The sequence below is a fragment of the Phascolarctos cinereus genome, unplaced genomic scaffold, assembly GCF_003287225.1.
Source record: "Phascolarctos cinereus isolate Bilbo 61053 unplaced genomic scaffold, phaCin_HiC Scaffold_9;HRSCAF=440, whole genome shotgun sequence".
Classification (NCBI taxonomy): Eukaryota; Metazoa; Chordata; class Mammalia; order Diprotodontia; family Phascolarctidae; genus Phascolarctos; species Phascolarctos cinereus.
The window spans coordinates 217,630,172-217,646,974 of NW_027556402.1; the positions used below are offsets into that span (position 1 = coordinate 217,630,172).

The 16,803-nt window shown below is 42.4% G+C and overlaps 1 protein-coding gene across 1 annotated transcript; it reads right to left on the bottom strand.

Annotated features, from left to right (window-relative positions):
• Window positions 1–9,489: 9,489 nt before the first annotated feature.
• On the bottom strand, window positions 9,490–16,257 carry LOC110218987 (transcription factor LBX2-like). Its single transcript, XM_021002029.2, has 6 exons — window positions 15,872–16,257; window positions 15,222–15,299; window positions 14,353–14,473; window positions 13,408–13,631; window positions 12,979–13,056; window positions 9,490–9,749 (listed from the first exon to the last, which is right to left on the bottom strand). Exons 1-5 carry the CDS (start codon window positions 16,025–16,027, stop codon window positions 12,994–12,996), a joined length of 642 nt encoding a protein of 213 aa, XP_020857688.1. The 5' UTR covers window positions 16,028–16,257; the 3' UTR covers window positions 9,490–9,749; window positions 12,979–12,993.
• Between the last annotated feature and the right edge of the window lie 546 nt (window positions 16,258–16,803).

The window sequence follows — 16,803 nt, forward strand, 5'->3', positions numbered from 1 at the left end:
AAAACACAGGCTCAGAAGAGGACAACATTGTCAACATGCCTACATCCTAAACCTTCAAGGGGACTGTGAACTGGCCTCAAGCCCAAAAAGACTTCTGGGAAGAGCTCAAGCAGGATTTGAAAAGTGAAGTAAGAAGAAAAATTGGGAAAAGAAATGAGAGGTATGCAAGAGAAAGTCAACAGCATGGAAAAGAAGGACAAAAATCATGGAAAACGATTCCCTAAAAATACAATTGGCGAAATGGGAAAAAAAATTCACTGAAGAAAACAACTCCTTAAAAAGCAGAATTGGCCAGTTGGAAAAGGAGGCACAAAAACTCACTGGAGATAAGAACTCCTTAAAATGTAGAATTGACCAAATGGAAAAGGAGGTAAAAAAGCTAACTGAAGAAAACAATTGGTTCCAAATGAGAATTGGGAGAGTGGAAGCTCATGGCTCTAGGAGACATCAAGAATCAGTCAAATGAAATCAAAAGAATGACAAAATAGAAGAAAATGTAAAATACCTCACTGGAAAAACAATTGACCTGGAAAAAAGATCCAGGAGAGATCATTTAAGAATTATTGATCTACTAGAAAGCCATGATCCAAAAAAGCCTTCCATGAACTGATGCTGAGTGAAGGGAGCAGAAGCAGGAGGGCATTATACACAGTAACGGCAACATTGTGCAATGACAAACTTTGACAGACTTAACTCTTCAGAGCAATGCAAGGATCTAAGAAAATTCCAAAAGACTCATGATGGAAAATGCTATACTCCTCCACAGAAAGAACTACAGAGTTTGAATGCAGATTGGAATATACTCTTTTCTTTCTTCTTTTGGTTTTTATTTCTTCTTTCTTCTGCTTTTTCCCTTTGGTTCTAGTTCTTTTTTACAACGTGATGAATGTGGAGCTAGGTTTAATAGGAATGTATATGTATAGCCTATACCAGATTGCATGCAATATTGGGGAGAGGGGAGGTCAGGGTATGGGAGAAAATTTAGAACTTAAAATCTTATAGAAGTGAATGTTGAAAGCTAAAAATAAATAAGAATATAAGAAATAAAAACCCTTCAAAAAATTTAGAACTTAAAATCTTAGAGAAGTTAATGTTGAAAACTAAAAATAGAAAACTAAATGATTAATTTTAAAAGAAGAATCCTACAACTTTCCTAAGTGATAGTCAAATACTTTTAGTCCTGCAAATCTGCTGAGGCTTGCCCCTAATAAGAAGCCTCAGAGATCTAGTGCTGGCCTGAATCTCTTGGGAGCTTGGTGCTGTCTCCCAAGAGCAGGAGGAGGACGATGACATTTCAATCGCTTCATTTCTTTGAGGAATGTTTCATTGTCCCACACTGGCACACTGGAGGCCAGTGCCTTCACCCGAAGGGTCCGATCATTGGTGAGTAGAACCAGGCCACAGGGATGGGGCTGGATCTGGTCATTCTTAGTGGGAGGCATGTTGTTCTTGGCCTGAACTCTCTGGTAGTTGAGACAGCAGGATAGGATGTGGTCATCTTTATTTCCCTGCTGGCTAAGGAAATCCTTCTTGTCATAGGCAGTGGTTTCCAGCTCTTCCCCATGGCTGCTGAGGGCCTTGAGGTGAGGGTTGGCAAGTTGAAATTGCTGCTCCAGGAATTTGATGGACTTTTGGGCCTGCTGCTGAGGCTCACAGGAGTGTGTCCCAGCCTTCCCATCTCCTTGCATGTCTCCCTGCTGCCCCTTGGCCAGGCCACTGAGCTCATGGATTACAATCAGGGGCACTAGAAGGATGTGTTTCCTCTCCTTTAACAGCTTGCTGAGGCTCTCTAGGTGTTGAATGAAGCTATTGGTGTCTATTACCAGGAACCTGGGGCTCACCTCTTCTTCTGTCTGCCTGTCCTGAGCAGGCGCCTCCAGAATAGCCTCGATTTTCTCTCGACGCTGCTCCTCTTCAGCTATCTTTTTGGCCAGCACCAGCTTCTTGGCCTCCAGCTCCCTGATATCACAGCCAGGAGCTCCCCTACCTTCCACAAACAAGTCTGTGAATTCTTTCCAATCTTCCTGAAGTCCCAGTCTTCTCTGCTGCTGCTGTCTTTGCAGTTCCTTCTTGACTGAGTCTGCAGCAGGTGCCAGGGCCTCAGGTGGCCCTGCATTTCTGCATTCCAAGGATTCCTTTGTCTGCCTTTGCCTGCATTCCACTACTCTTGCATGGCCAGTCTCTGGATGCCAAGGATTCATCCTTTGGCGGCAAAGGGCTTCTAGCAAATCTTTCAACAAGCTCACTCGCCTGCAGTTCCCCGCCACGACCTTGTCTGAGTTTGTCTTCAGGTAGCAGGGGTCTCGGGGAGCGGCCAGTAAGGGGGCGAAGCCCGAGAAGAGCCGGTCCTCTTCCAGGGTGAGAAGGATGAGTTCATTGCCCGGTTTCATGTACAAGGGCACCTCCGAAGTATTCACTGTCATCAGTGTCTGACAGAGAAGTTCTAGAGTCCCCCGCACGTCCCTGGAAACCTCTGGGTAAGGCTTCAGGGTGGTGGGAGTAGGGTCCCAGGCGGCCTTCGAGATGAGCATCCATTCCGACCAAATTTTCACACTGGGGAGCAGTGCTTTGACGGCGGGGCTGAAGGAGGAAACCATGATTTGACGAGCTTTCTCCTCACCTTCTGCGGGGGACACGGGAGCTCTAGGACACTTCTCCAGCCAGTAGGTGCAGCACCTCACCAGCACGTTAAACATGGCCAGTCCTAGCCCCGTAGCTTCTCCCTGGACCGAAGGACAGCGTGACTCTGAGGACGTCTCCGTCTTCTGAGAGCTGTGGGCAGCGAAGATGTTGATGGTCACGAGGCGCAGCATTTGGGGATTTCCTACAGAAGCGGGACTTTGTTGTAGGAGGAGCTGGAAAGTCTGGAGCACCTGATCAGCCACTTCAGGAAACGTCTCCAACTGGCCTGTAAACAACTGGCGGTGAGCTTGGAGAAAACTGCGGGTGAAACTTCGCTGAAGGTCCCCGGCGCCGGGACTGCTCCCCATCGCCAGCCTGCTTCTGTCTGCTGCCTTGCGTTCGGTTGCTCCCAAGAGGTTCGCGAGGTTTTTCTGGCTGCAAGCACTTGGGCTGGCGGCAGCTAAGCTTCTCATGAAGTAGCACACCGCCTCCAGTTTCCTCTTGGTGTACACCGCCAACAGTGCCAGCTGGTTATAAGGGCGGGAGTCTGAGGGATCAATCTGTTGAGCTTTGAGGTACCAGCTTCGCGCTTGCGCAAAGTTCGTTGCGCCCCTGGTTTGCTCCCGGTACCTGGCGATATCTCCTAGGCAAATCATATACTTCTGGGCGCAGGTCAAGGCATACTTCAAGGGGTCCTCTGACGGCTTGGTGCAAAGGCCCAATCCATCCGTGTGGTCGGCCAGCCGAAACCTGTATTGCTTCTGGAGTTTTTCCAGCAAACTCTCAAAGAAGGCAGTGCCCTGGTCCAAGACTGCCAAGAGCCTCTCGTGCATGTGCTCTGGGTTCATGGTCTTTGGATGCCGAAGGAGTTGCCCTAACCTCTCAATCACCTGATGGAAAGCATTCTTCCAGAGGGCCTGGCTCACGTTCTGCACTTCCGAGAAGCCCACATCAGAGAGGATGACTCTTTCATAGTGGCCCAGCAGCCCTGCTCTGCACTGCGCCACCTTCTCCAGGTCCTCTGTACTGACTGGGTCCTTAGAAAGCAGGCGGCTGAGCTGTACTTCTTGGTCCCTGGCCAACGCAAGAATCTGAAGAAGGACCTGCGGCTCGCTATCTCTTCCACGCTCTTCTGGCTTCCGGGGGCAAAGAGGGCGGTGCAGCAATGCAGAGTCTTCTCCTCCAGCACTGCTCCAGCCCCGTCTCCAGGATCCCAAGGCTGTGGCTTCCGGGCATGCTGCTGCGTTCCGCGGCAGTGCTTGTCCCTGGCCGGGAAGGGGGGAAATTCGATGGCCAAGTCCTCGGAGCTCTGGCTCGTATGGGCTTTTCTTCCTTCGCCTCGCGGGGATTGGATCCTTGTTGCTTGACTTCTTCTCAGCCTTCCCTCCGTTCTTAGGCCCCCTGTTCATCCTCACGATGGCAAGTAGCAACAGGGTGACTGAGCCTGATGGAGGCAAGAGTTCTGGAGTCTTCCTGGCTGTATTTAGGTGAACAGTGCTCCTCCGGGATAAGAAAAGCAAAGGGGTCCGGGAGGGGGGGAGGGAGGTTCAGAGGAGCGATATGGCTACTGAGTGACCTGCACGGGTCAGTGATTCCCTGAGATGACTCTTCTGACACCTTAGGCTTAAAACGTCAGAGTAGAGAAAGTCCGCTCAGAAGAGCTTCAGTGCTTGTGCTCTGCTGGAGTTTCAGCTGCTTCCTGCTGCTCAGCCTCCCGGCTGCCCTCGTTTTAAAGGGCCTAGCTCCAGGGCCCGCCCACCTGTTGGGCAAGGATGCAACCTGGCAGTAGCTGATCGGAGCTAAGTGAATGTGAGTAAAGGTGGCTGGGAGGCTCCACCCCTCTTCCCCTGAAGGGCTAATGCCCCGCCCACTAATTGAACAGCAAAGTCACCAACGGTCAACAAACCCCACAAAACAAGAGAACAAAGTAATGGCCAAATAAAAATGTGAGCCAGGTTCAGTCCAGCTGCACATTTTGTCTTGAGTCCCCGGTGTCCCAAGCAGGTGTCTGCTCCTTGGAGGCATCTTTTTTTGGGGTAGTCCATAAAATATCACGTCCTCAGAGTCACCCCATCAGCAGGTTGTCTTCCCTGGCTCCAAGTGACTTGTAGAGACTCCTTTGATGTGCCAGCTGAAAGCTTTGGCAAAATAGATCTCAACGCAAGGTTTGAATCCTGCTTAAGCTAGTCGGAAACTTATAATCTAGCCAATGCTCACATTCTTTAGGAGTTAGCCAAGGGCTTAGATTCTTAAGATCCAATCAGCCCGCATTAGCCATAGAAATACTTTGATTCCTTAAGAGTCTTGCCAATATGGCAGATTCCTTAAATCTCACCCACCCCTGATAGATGTTGGAATAAACCTTGTCTTTGGCTGAAAGAAGGCTTGGGTTGAAGTAGTTGGGGCAGGCCCCAAGTGTTGTGATATTGGTGTCCCAGTACCCTTAAACCTCTTAAGCTCAACATTTTGGTGGCTTGTAAAGGGAAGCTGCCTAACCCCAAGCTCTTCCTCAGCCAAGACTGGAAGGTATGTGAGCCTCTTGTCCCTCTCTTACTTGCCCTGCATTTGGGGTTGCTCTCCAAGCACCTAGGAAGGCTTGGAGGTGCTTTTTGGGCAGACAGCTATGAGGCTGTCTGCACTTATGCTGCCAGCTCTCAGGCTCTTGGTTCAGGGGTTCAGTTCGAGGCCATGGATTTGTGTGTGCCTTCGGCAGCCTAGAGCACAAGGATGGACGCCCTATCTGGAAGCATATGCCCAATTTTGTCAATTTTCTGGGCTCTAGGCAATAGGGAAAACTGCAGGTGCTTTTTGGTTCCATGAGGCTTACTTACCCCCTTTCCTCTACACCCTTGAATCCTTTTTGGTGGAGGCTACAGGGCAATGTTAGGACAGCTAAAAACCTCTTAGCAGATTCTAGAAGGTTTGTGACTGATCATTAATTAAGGAGTTCTGAAGCTTACAAGCTTGGTCATGCCATTCTCCCACTGCCCTCCCTTGCTTCAAGAGGATATCCTTTTCTCCCAGGAGAAGAGAATTTTACCCTTCCCCCCCCTCACCTTGGAATCCCCCCTCCCCCATTTGGCGAAAGTAAGGAGTGGGGAGAGGCAGCAACTACAGCGTGGGCCCCACTGCCAATGACCTTGGGCCCTGGGGCAACCTTTGCCTGGAAGCACCACCCAAGTTCAGCACATACTGCTCATCCCCCACCCCCACCTCAACCCTCAGCAGAGGGGGGGAGAGAGGGAAGGGGGATGGGCCAGGGTAAAGAAACTAGCTAGCCTACCAACCTGAGTAAGCAGCTCTTTTAAAGTTGTAGTTTTAGCATGTTAATGATGAGATGCCAGTTCTCTGGATAAAGCAATTTGGAAATGCATTTAACAAAACTGAAGTTGCCTGACTGCTAATGGCTTTGTTTCAAGTTTCCAATCGGTAAACTTTTTGTATTAGTTACGTCAAGTGACTTTTCATAATTTGGTTACAGCTAAAGCAATTTGGCTATTGTTGGTTATCGTTTTAATGTGTAAACTTAACAAAAAGCTTATTGGGGCTATGGCTTGTCGAGAATTTTCAAGTACATGGAAATCATCTCTAACAATTGGCTTTTTATGCCAGGACAAATTTAAATTTGAGATGTAAATCCAGGAAAAGTTTTTCCTAAGCTGTGATGAATGAAACCTGCTGTTTGAGATAGAAGGTGAAGGGACCATACGTGATTTTATTTTGAGTTGTTTGATGGATCATAATAATCTATCAACAATCAATAATCCACCATCTCTGATAGAAATGCCACAAGCTACTCAGAGAATGTGATACAGGTGGGAAGTCTACATTGGGAAAAACTGAGAAGACCATTTTAGCCTCAGTCTAAGATGGGATCCTCCTGGCTCAGTTTCTCCATTATATTCCTTTGAAAAGGAATGTTAGCCACCTGGCTATTCCTGAGTCTGGCTATGAGGTGGATTTGATACTGCATGGTTGGAAAATGGAATTATCTGAATCCAACTGGAGCTGACGATATTTTATCCTGTCATATTTGGGTCTTAGATCTTGTCCCTGCTTTACCCTTTTGTAGCAAATTTTTGTCATGAGAGCAAGTGGTCAGTAAAAGATCAATGCAAGTATGTGAGATCTTGCTGTTTTGAACCGAATGGGTAGTCATTCAATATCCGAAAAAAACTGAAATGAAATCGGAAACATCTTCAGTTTGGTTTGGGAAGGAAAATTTTGGTGATAACTGAAGTGAAAGTCCTTCTAGCACCCGCTGATTGAAGCAAATTGAATGGGAGTAAAGGTGCCAAGCAGGCTCCACCACCCTTCCCTGGAAGGGAGAATGCCACACCCACCAAACTTAGAGAAAGGGTCGGGATTGCAGATACTCTTCACTGTCCCTTTCTTTCCTACAGAAACCTTCCCCTTAACCCAGCTCTTGTGGATTGTGACTTGAAGCAGCCCTTTCCCATTCGCCCAGCATTACAATCTCAATGTCACCCTGGACTCCCAGCTTCACTCCCTTCCTGGCATTCTCTCCCCAACTTCTTCCCTTCTCCAGCCTCCCTGCTCACAGACCGCGCCATTTACCAGCACACATTCAATCCACTTTCAGATACAATCATTTGTGCTTTTACAGCACCTACATGCATCTTATGTCCAAGTCCCCTTCTCACCTCGGACACCACTGGAGTAGTATACAATTACATCACCTTTCACCTTGACTATCGCAAGTGCCTTCTCATCTACCTTTCCAGCTCAAGTTCCCTTCCTGCAGTCTTCCCCTCCAATTCACCTTCTCCTTTGTTGATAGAGATGGGGAAGAGTAGAGACGAGGAACATCGGGAGGAAGAGTGAACAAAAGAGGGGTGGATGAGACTGAGATGAAGTACAAGGGGAGAGAGAGAGAGAAAATGGGGAGAGATAGGGGGGCAGAGAGAATTCTATCACGAGCACCATAGTCCTGATTTAGAGAGTACAGGCTGCCCCATGGGCAAGAAGCTGGAAACATTAACCCCAGGCACAGTGTTGGGGAGAAGGTGCCTGGGCCCCTCAGCGAGAGATTGGCAGAACACACGTGCATTGCCCTGCCTTACTCAAACTAGAAGAATCACTGACACCACACATGGGCCTGGACTTCAAACCCCACCAGGAAGAGGCTGGAAATGGGAGTCATGACATTGTCCACAATTTTGTGTGTGTGTGTGTGTGTGTGTGTGTGTGTGTGTGTGTGTGTTTATGTAATATCCCTCTCTACAAGATAAATGACAAAGATATTTGCCTTATCTATTCTTTGTCCTGCTCTTTGATCTTTCTTCATTTACCTGCACAAAGCTGTAGATTAATTAAAAAACATATTAAAGTTTACTGGCAATGATTTTCATGGTGTCATTTGTGTGCCTCGATTTAGAAATGTTTTTTACACATTAATATCAAGTCATTCTGAAACCATTTATTAAGTACTTACCTTGAGCCAGGCAATGTGCTAAGTACTGGGAATAGGAATTCAGAGAAAAAGACAGTCCCTGACCTCAAGGATGTTAGATTGGAAAGGCAGAAGACAAGACATAAAAAGACATGGGGAAAAAAAGCTAAGACTTGTGAAACTTGAAGGCTCGAATATCCCTGGCACAGGGATTGATAGCGATTGAAAATCTGTGCATTCATTTTGTACTATGTTCATTAAATGATTCAGCCCCAGTAGTGACTCGTAAGAAGGTGAAAGAACCTTACCTTGTGAAGTGACAAACACTAAAATGCTGAAATAAGCTGACAAACAAAAAGCCAGACCATACTGAGACCATAGCAATTTTCCACTCAGTGGGATAGCATTAAAAATTTATTCAGACCCTACAAAAATAATGGACTAGTTTGGAAGGAATTTGGGCTTCCAAAGCAGTTGAGCTTAAAACAAAGTGCAACAATAGGTTTTAATCACTGGAGATCACGTGCTTAATAAATGTTTACTGATTTATTGATCAACGATCTCATGGTCATCATAGGAGTATGAAGAGGGGGTTCAGTGATGATCTTCTGAGAGAGTATCCTTGGACTTCATACATCTTGATCTCCTGTTCGACAGTAAGCAGTGATAACTTGATCTTCATAGTTTCTATACCAGAGAACCTCAGAATGGCTAAGATTTTCATGAGAGATGGAAAACAAGTTATTCTCTTCCTAAGTCAGACATCATAGGTAAGGGAACTATGCAAAGTCAGTTAAATGGTTGGTCCCCTTTTCTAATATCTAAGCAGAGGTAAGCTATCAATAGCTCAGCATAAAGCGACTGGGGTGAGGTGAAGGGAAGACAAATACCATTCCAGGTATCAGCTACAGCCAGTTCAAACGTATAGCTTCTGGAGACAGAATGCCCTGTGTCAAAAAGAGCAAATCAACCGGTGTAGATGTATTGAAGCATTTGTGGAAAGCAGTAAATCTTAAGGAGATTGGAAAGATGAAAAAGAGGTGAAATCATAGAGGATTTGGAGTGCCCAAAAGATGGTTTGGTATTTGATTTAGAAAGTAATAGAATCTCATTGGTGTTTGTTTAGCACAAGCATACCATGCTCATGCGTGTGTATGTGTATATGGAGGAAGAGGGGGAAATATATATTTTCATCACTTAATTTTCCTTTGTGTCCTTCTTTGTGTCCTTTCTGGAATGGCTTAGCCAATTCCTTCATCAATGAGAATACTGAAGTACCTGTATTATAATACCCACATTTCTCAGCATACTAACGCATTTTTATAGGACATGATAACGTACTAGCAAATAAAGAAATTATAATCAAATGTTAAAGGGTTGAAATAATAAATTAGTCATTAATATATAACTTGTCATAGTATTTAATATTGCATAGCCATTAAATGATTTATATCTTTTTGATCGAATATCGACTGTTTGCAAGTTGATGATACTATTGACAAAATATTTTCAGCCCAGACTTTAATGAAGAAATTGGTCATTTGAAGCATAGGAAGCACTCCCTTTGTGCTGACTGATAAATGTTTGGAGGGTAAGTTCATAGAAGAATGAGTATTCATCTTGCATTATGATGGTTATGGAATGAAGAAACAGCAGTAACCATGGGATTCTGGGAACTTGAATTTGGGAAAACAGCTCCTGAATATCTGGCAATCTAAATAAGAGAAAGAAAAAAATGTTACTTTCTTTAGTGATAGATTTCTGAAGACATGATGTTAAACTAATTTACAGTTCCTCTTACTTTGGCAGGAATAAAATCACGTTGGATAGAAGCATATATATATATATATATATATATATATATATACATATATACATACATACACATATATACACATATACATACACACACACGTGTGTGTGTGTGTGTGTGTGTGTGTGATAGTGCAGTCAAGAAAGATAATGAAAAACTTTTAAAGGCTCCTTGGAGAAGGCCTGGAATTACCCTTGAAGTTGAGGAACTAACAAACAAAGTGGAAAAAACTTAGGAGTTTTTCCTTCTCTCCATTCAAGGACATTTATTGGAAAGGTCTGATAATTAGTAGGGAGGGCAATAAGAGAATGGTTCACTCAAAGGGGATCTAAGGACACATCACTTTTGTAAAGTCATTCCCAACTTCCTGGATCAGAGACTTCCTCTTCTGCTTTCCAACAATAATGGGTTAAACAGTAGGTCACTTCTAAGCAGAGAGAAATGATTTGAAAAGAATCATCCTAGTTAGGAATTGCTATCAAATCCATGCTCCTGTTTCCTTTTCCCATAAACTTCCTTGGGTATTTCTTTTTCCTTTCACTCAGTGCCTGGCAGACAGACTTTTGGTTCTTAGAGATGACATTTTGCAGAAGGACCCCCATCCCTGGATGTTGTGATTAAACAGCTTGTATACGCTTGCTTATATGACATCTTTGCCTTTCTGTCCAAGTAAGGAGCAACCTACTTGAATCTCTGCCCTCATCATGAGGGCTTTCTTTAAAACATGTTTTAATGTTTTCAAAACTGTCATAATCTCTCAATTCCCCAGCCTTCTTAGACTCTCACAGATTTTATCTTCACTTCAAAGAAATATGGGCACTCTCATATGCTTAATCTTACCAACAGTTGCACCTTTTTTATCAAGAATTTCAAATTTCCCAATCCTTTTGGGTTATTTTATTTTATCTTTATCATCAATCAACCTAAAAAATACCTAAAATACACCTAAATAATACCTAAAAAAACCCTCTCTAGAATATCCATATTCTCTCCTTTTTTCCAGGCTCTGGTGAAAATCTTGGCATTTTCCTATGGTGTATTAGTAAATGTTCAATAACTGATTCTTCTATGAGTATATGTGCACATATCTATAGATAAATACATATCGATATATTCTGCAGAACAAACTATTAAGTTTAATCTGCATTATTAACATTATTAATAAAATTAATATTTTCTCTGTAACTTTCTTAACACTAGATAATTGGCAACATAACAAATTTGTAGCATTTGCTGATTTCTGATATATGTGTATATGTGTGTATATATATGTATACTCACATATGTACTTATATACTTACATGTATACACACTCACATTGAAAATTTAAAAAGAGATTCTCAGGAGACAGTTTTAGCTGGCTCTAATGTACCCCTGCTTTCTCATTTATGAGTGTAACCCTTTTACTTGTGTCCATGATTGCATCATTCTCAACTCTAAGAGCTCTCCCTCCTAAACATTTCCCTCTCTTTCATCTTCAGTCTTTTATAATCTGCTGGTTCCTTTCCCACCACCAAAATGTTTAGATACTTCCAAGTCATCCAAGATAGGGACTGAGAAATTACAGAGGGTTTTTTTTCATAATTTTGGAAATGAGATTATTCTAGGGAGGGACATTCCCCATTGAGCTTGGAGAGACAAAGAATTCTCTTCTGTATAAGGATAAAGCTAAGGTGATGAGTTGGTAGGAAACCAAGAGCGGGGACATTGTTATATTTTCCCCTAAGGTCCTCACTAGAAATAGAAACCAAGCCTTTAGGGCCCATTTTTAAGGACATATAGGATGTCCCTGTAATTTCTTGGACATTCAAATTTTCTCCTTTACCATTTGTTTAACTTTGTCTAATGCCATTCATAAAGGTTGACATCAATTGACTCCTCCACCCCTTTTAAATGTAATTACTTTTGCCAGTTGAGAACCAGTTAAGTCAAGCCACCAATCATTCACTGTGCCAGGCACTATGTTGCTTGATTGAATCAATTTTCAGTCAGTTGGTGAACTAGCATTTATTAAGCATCTTCAATGCTTCAGACAGTAAGCTAAGAACTAAACTTGGTGTGTGACCAAGGCCTGGATGCCTCCTTGAATCAACCAAAGACATTTCCCCTAGGAGTGACAGGAAGTCTGTATGAGAAATTTGGTAAAAAGAAATAATCTGTAGGGCCCAGAGACAACCAGGGCACTTTTTCATAATGTAAGAAATGAAGTACCTGACAGCAGATAGGATATGGCATTCTCTCTAATCTCTTGAGAACAAATTAATTTGAGAGAAGTAACTTAGACTCTTGGACTAGTCTCCTCTAACCTCTGAAAGAAGATCCCAGATGAGAAGGATTTGGGAATTTCTGTCCTTGCGTTAACCTCGTAGTGCCATATATGATATAGCTTATAGTAGCTTCTGTCTGCATCTGGACACAATGAGAAAGTCTTTGCAAAGTCAAGGCTTTAGAGAGTTCCCAGTAGAAAAGTCTACGTCATACCTAAGAACATTCTGAGGACTCCAGATAAAGAACTCCCAGGAGCTTTGAGTTACCCCTTCACATGTGCTCTCTAAGGCTTGAGCTGACCTTCCATTGGACTCCAGCAGCACTAGAGGGAATCTTCATTTTTTATATTTCCTTGAGTGAATACCCATTTCTAAAAAAATTGGTGTCTGGCTGAAAAAATTGATAATCTATTGTCATGGAGGTAAGCGTACTGGTGGGGGATTGTGAGCTATATAGCACTAAAAAACAAACCATCATCTCCTCGAGGTTAGCACTAGAGCCTGACAGGACGTGGAGCAGCATTGATCTCAGCTAAGTCAAAGTGAGACTTGGGAAAGTAATGCTAGAGCCTACATGTGTGACACATTTATTAATCTTCCAGCCAAGTGGGAGTTCTTAAGGTATTATTTTCATTCTGAAGTTTCTGAAGTATGAACAATTCATGATAGTAAAACTATTTCCAATTATTGTCATTTTACTTATATTTACTACAAATGACTAGTATGAGTAAAAAAGTGATGTGAACCTAGCTGTTTGTGAATCTGTGACCAGCTTAATTAAAACAATCCAATTCTCCTCTTTGCTTTAAAAAAATTGGACAGTATTAAACGCTTATTGGATCAAACTTTTGAAATCTACTTACCTCCATATTTCATGTTCAGTTGAATGAGCCCTCAAATTTCTTCTTCTTTGCTCTCTGGTTACCAAACCAGAATCTGATCTGCAGGAAATACAAAAGTTGTACAATTTTGTTTTATTGCTGAAACTTCACAGCCTGAGTATTATAATTATAACCATTTCTTATTTGCAATATAATAGAAAACAGAGGAAATGATGTTAGTATGGAAACAATACTGAAGATCTTATCAAGGACAGAGTATTCAAGAAACATCAAGAAGAGGAAGAGAGGAATTAGAACAGAGCCCTGAAGTGCAGCTAGGTGGTGAAATGGATAGAGCACCAGCCACAGACATTTACTAGCTGTGTGACCCTGTGAAAGTCACTTAATCATGATTGCCTCCAAAAAAAAAAAACCAGTCCTGAGTATTTCTACTCAAGAGATGAAACACACCTGCTGAGGAGTTAGATCCAGTGACATAGAAAGAATCTGGACTTCATCAGGCCTTATATATTCATTTCTATGAAAGTATTCAAGGAGAGTCTGTAGTTGATATCCTGAAAGCTTGTGTCGTACTTTCTTTCCTTTTTGATTATCAGATGCTTCTATATCCTCTGCCTTTTTCTCTTCATCTTCATTTTTGGATCTGCTCAAGGCTGGAGTTTGGGACAAGAAATCTGAGGAGCAAACAAGATAGGACAAGAAAAAGTTTTTTTAAAAAGTGAGCTAAATGAAATTAGACCAAGCCTCCTAAAATCACCAAACTGAAAATGATGTCGCCCAGTGATGGCCATGATGGGTCACAGCCAGACTGCATGTTTCTTAAGAGACAGAAAATGTAGAAGCTCCCAGTAGCCAAACCGGACCTGGGCAATTTCTCTAGCTGTGGCCCAGGGTACATCCCAGAAAGATATAACCAGGATCCTCAGGCCCACGTGTCTACTCTGACATGATGTCTGACTACAAGCAGCTTTCATTTGTTTTCTACTTCATTTCATCTTGTGGCACAGAGACAAACCTTGATTTCTTGTTCACTGTGCTTGTAATATGTAAGTTACAGCAGATCCTTTGAGGTAAAAAGGTTTATATTTGGGGCTATGTGTACTGTCTGAAACTCAGCCTCAACCATTTGGGGAGGATTATCACTGGATTGCCCAGAAAGAGATGAGTTATTAAGCATAGTCATTCATAAATAACATCTCATTTTGTAGAGGGATTGTATTCTGGGAATGGTGAGGGAGCAGACCACATCAATGAAATTATAGATCCCTAAACAGTCAGAGTTGGTAAATTAGATTTATAAGAAAAGTACTCTGACCTGTGAGTATAAGACACCCTATCTTGTCTAGAAAAAAAAGTACTGTGAATATTTCTCTGTACTATTTACCCCTTTCTTACCACTCTCCTCAGGATTAGAAATCACATCTCCCCCCCTCAGTCCATCAAGTCCTTCCAAGTTCTGGAACATTTTCCATGGAGTAGAATTGTTCATACTCCTGGCTGGGATTCCATCAGCTGCCTGTGGGGGTAAAAACGACCCTGCATTATTCAAGCCCATGACTTTGGTGTCATAAATACATTTGAAATTCTTTATCTATTGTGATTCATAGGTTACTTTCTATCTCTCACCTTGAACCACTACAAAGAAGGTCAAATCGTCAAGCATTGAGAACTAAAAACTATTTTAGGGATATTTTTCAAAGATAAAGTTAATCAGATGCAGATTAGAATTCCCTGGTGTTGATTCCTCATTATCTATATCTATATCTATATCTATATCTATATCTATATCTATTTCTATATCTATATCTATATATAGTGTGTATGTGTGTGCGTGCATGCGTGTGTGTATGTATGTGTGTGTATAAAATCTTCCCAATAGAATCATGGCTCTTGAGACCGAGGACTGTTTGTTAATTGTCATCATAGCCCCAACATGTTGCACAGTGTTTTGAGCAATGGTGTTTGACCCAGCCCTATACAGAGATATCTTCCAATGATAAGACACCAAATATTGATCAGATAGTCACCCACTTGGGTACTTAGAGTCTTAGGAAGGTGACTGAGGCAGTGAGATTTGCTATATGTTGTCCAGGGTCAAATAAATGTAATATGTATCAGATGTGGGACTCAATGATTGATTCCAAGACCAGCTGTCTATGTGCTCCACCATGTTGTCTCTTCACCTTGTAGGCAGTTCCTACAGTGTTGGCCTGTATTTGGTAATGTTAAATACTTATTGGATTAAATTTTCAAAATTGACTTACTTGTATATCAGATGCTCCTTTTAATGAGCCTGCATATTTAGTCCTTTTGGATCTTTGATTACGATACCAGTGTTGGATCTAGAGGAAATGCAAAAGCTTATGATATAATAATGTTTGTTAAACAATCCTATTACAAATACCAAAATTACCTTCCAGAACACATTTGTGTTTATTCTGGAAATAGTCAATGTTTATAATAAAACATCTTCTTGGGAAGGAAATAATCATCTTGAAGAAATATAGACACTCTGGGTGATGTTAAAACTTTGAAAACAGTGGGGAGATTTTAAATATAATCTAACATTGATATTTTAAAGAAGAGACATGGGCTCAAAATGGGCAGTTGTTCCCAAGGATTCTTGGGCATTAAGTAAAAGTATTTCAGTTTAGGTCTTCTGTAGCCCAACCCAAGGCCCTTTCTACTAGATGAGCCAATATCTGAACCAATTTCTATCCTTACACATTACTGAGAGCTTGACTTTGGCAATCTTCTCTTGACCCCAAGTTATGATATTTTGAGGGAAAACCAAAATGAATTCTAAGGAGGAAACACCAGAAATGTCATCAGCTATTCAAGAAGCACCAAGACCAAAAGTAAGAGAGGATGAGGACATCATCCTGTGCGTTTCTACTCAGGAGATGAAACATACCTGCTGTGGAGTCAGGCTCAGGACCCCAGAAAGAAAGTGGACTTCATCAGGGCTTATATATTTATTTCTATGAAAGTTCTCCTTGAGAATCCCTAATTGATAGTTTGAGAACTTGTGTTGTACTTTCATTCTCTTTTGCTCATTAGATGCCTCCATGTTGTCTGCCTTTTCCTCTTCATCCTCTTTTGTTGGTCTGTTCAAAACTGGAGAGTCGGTTAAGAAATCTGTGGAGCAACCAAGAAAAGAGAAGCGAAACTCAGAATAAATGAGCTAAGCAAAATTAGAGCTATCCTCTTCAGATCACCAAGCTGAATACTGTGTCACCCAGGAATGATCAGGCTCAGTCAGCCGGTCCACATGTTACATGACACAGAAAGCATTGAAGCTGCCAGTAGCCAAACTTCATTTGTGTACACGCACAGAACATTCAACAATGCTTAAACCAGGAGCCGTGCGTAATTGATGCCTGGCTACCACAGACTTCCACCAATGTCCTACAAGATTGCCATCTTGTGGTACAGATGACCCTGTTTTCTTGAGAGCTATGTTGATAGTGTTCCAATTGCAGCAAATCCTTCTAGCTGAAAGGGTTTTTGGAAGGGTTATGTGTAGCATCTGAAGACCAGCCTTGTCCACTTGGGGAAACATCACCAGGTTTGACAGAACATCATTATTTTCCTGGTACAGCCACTCTGAAATACAATTTACTGAATTCTAAGGGATCTGCAATCTAGTGTGAAGGAGAAACCCACACCAAAGAAATTACAGATTCTTGAAATATCATAGTGGATTGCCTAGAATTAAAGGAAGTATTCTGGCTCTCATGTATGAAAAACACTACCTTGTCTGGGAATAAATGAGCAGTACTTCATATATTATTGTGCATTATATAACCCTTACTTACCAGTCTCATTGATATCCAGCACAAACTC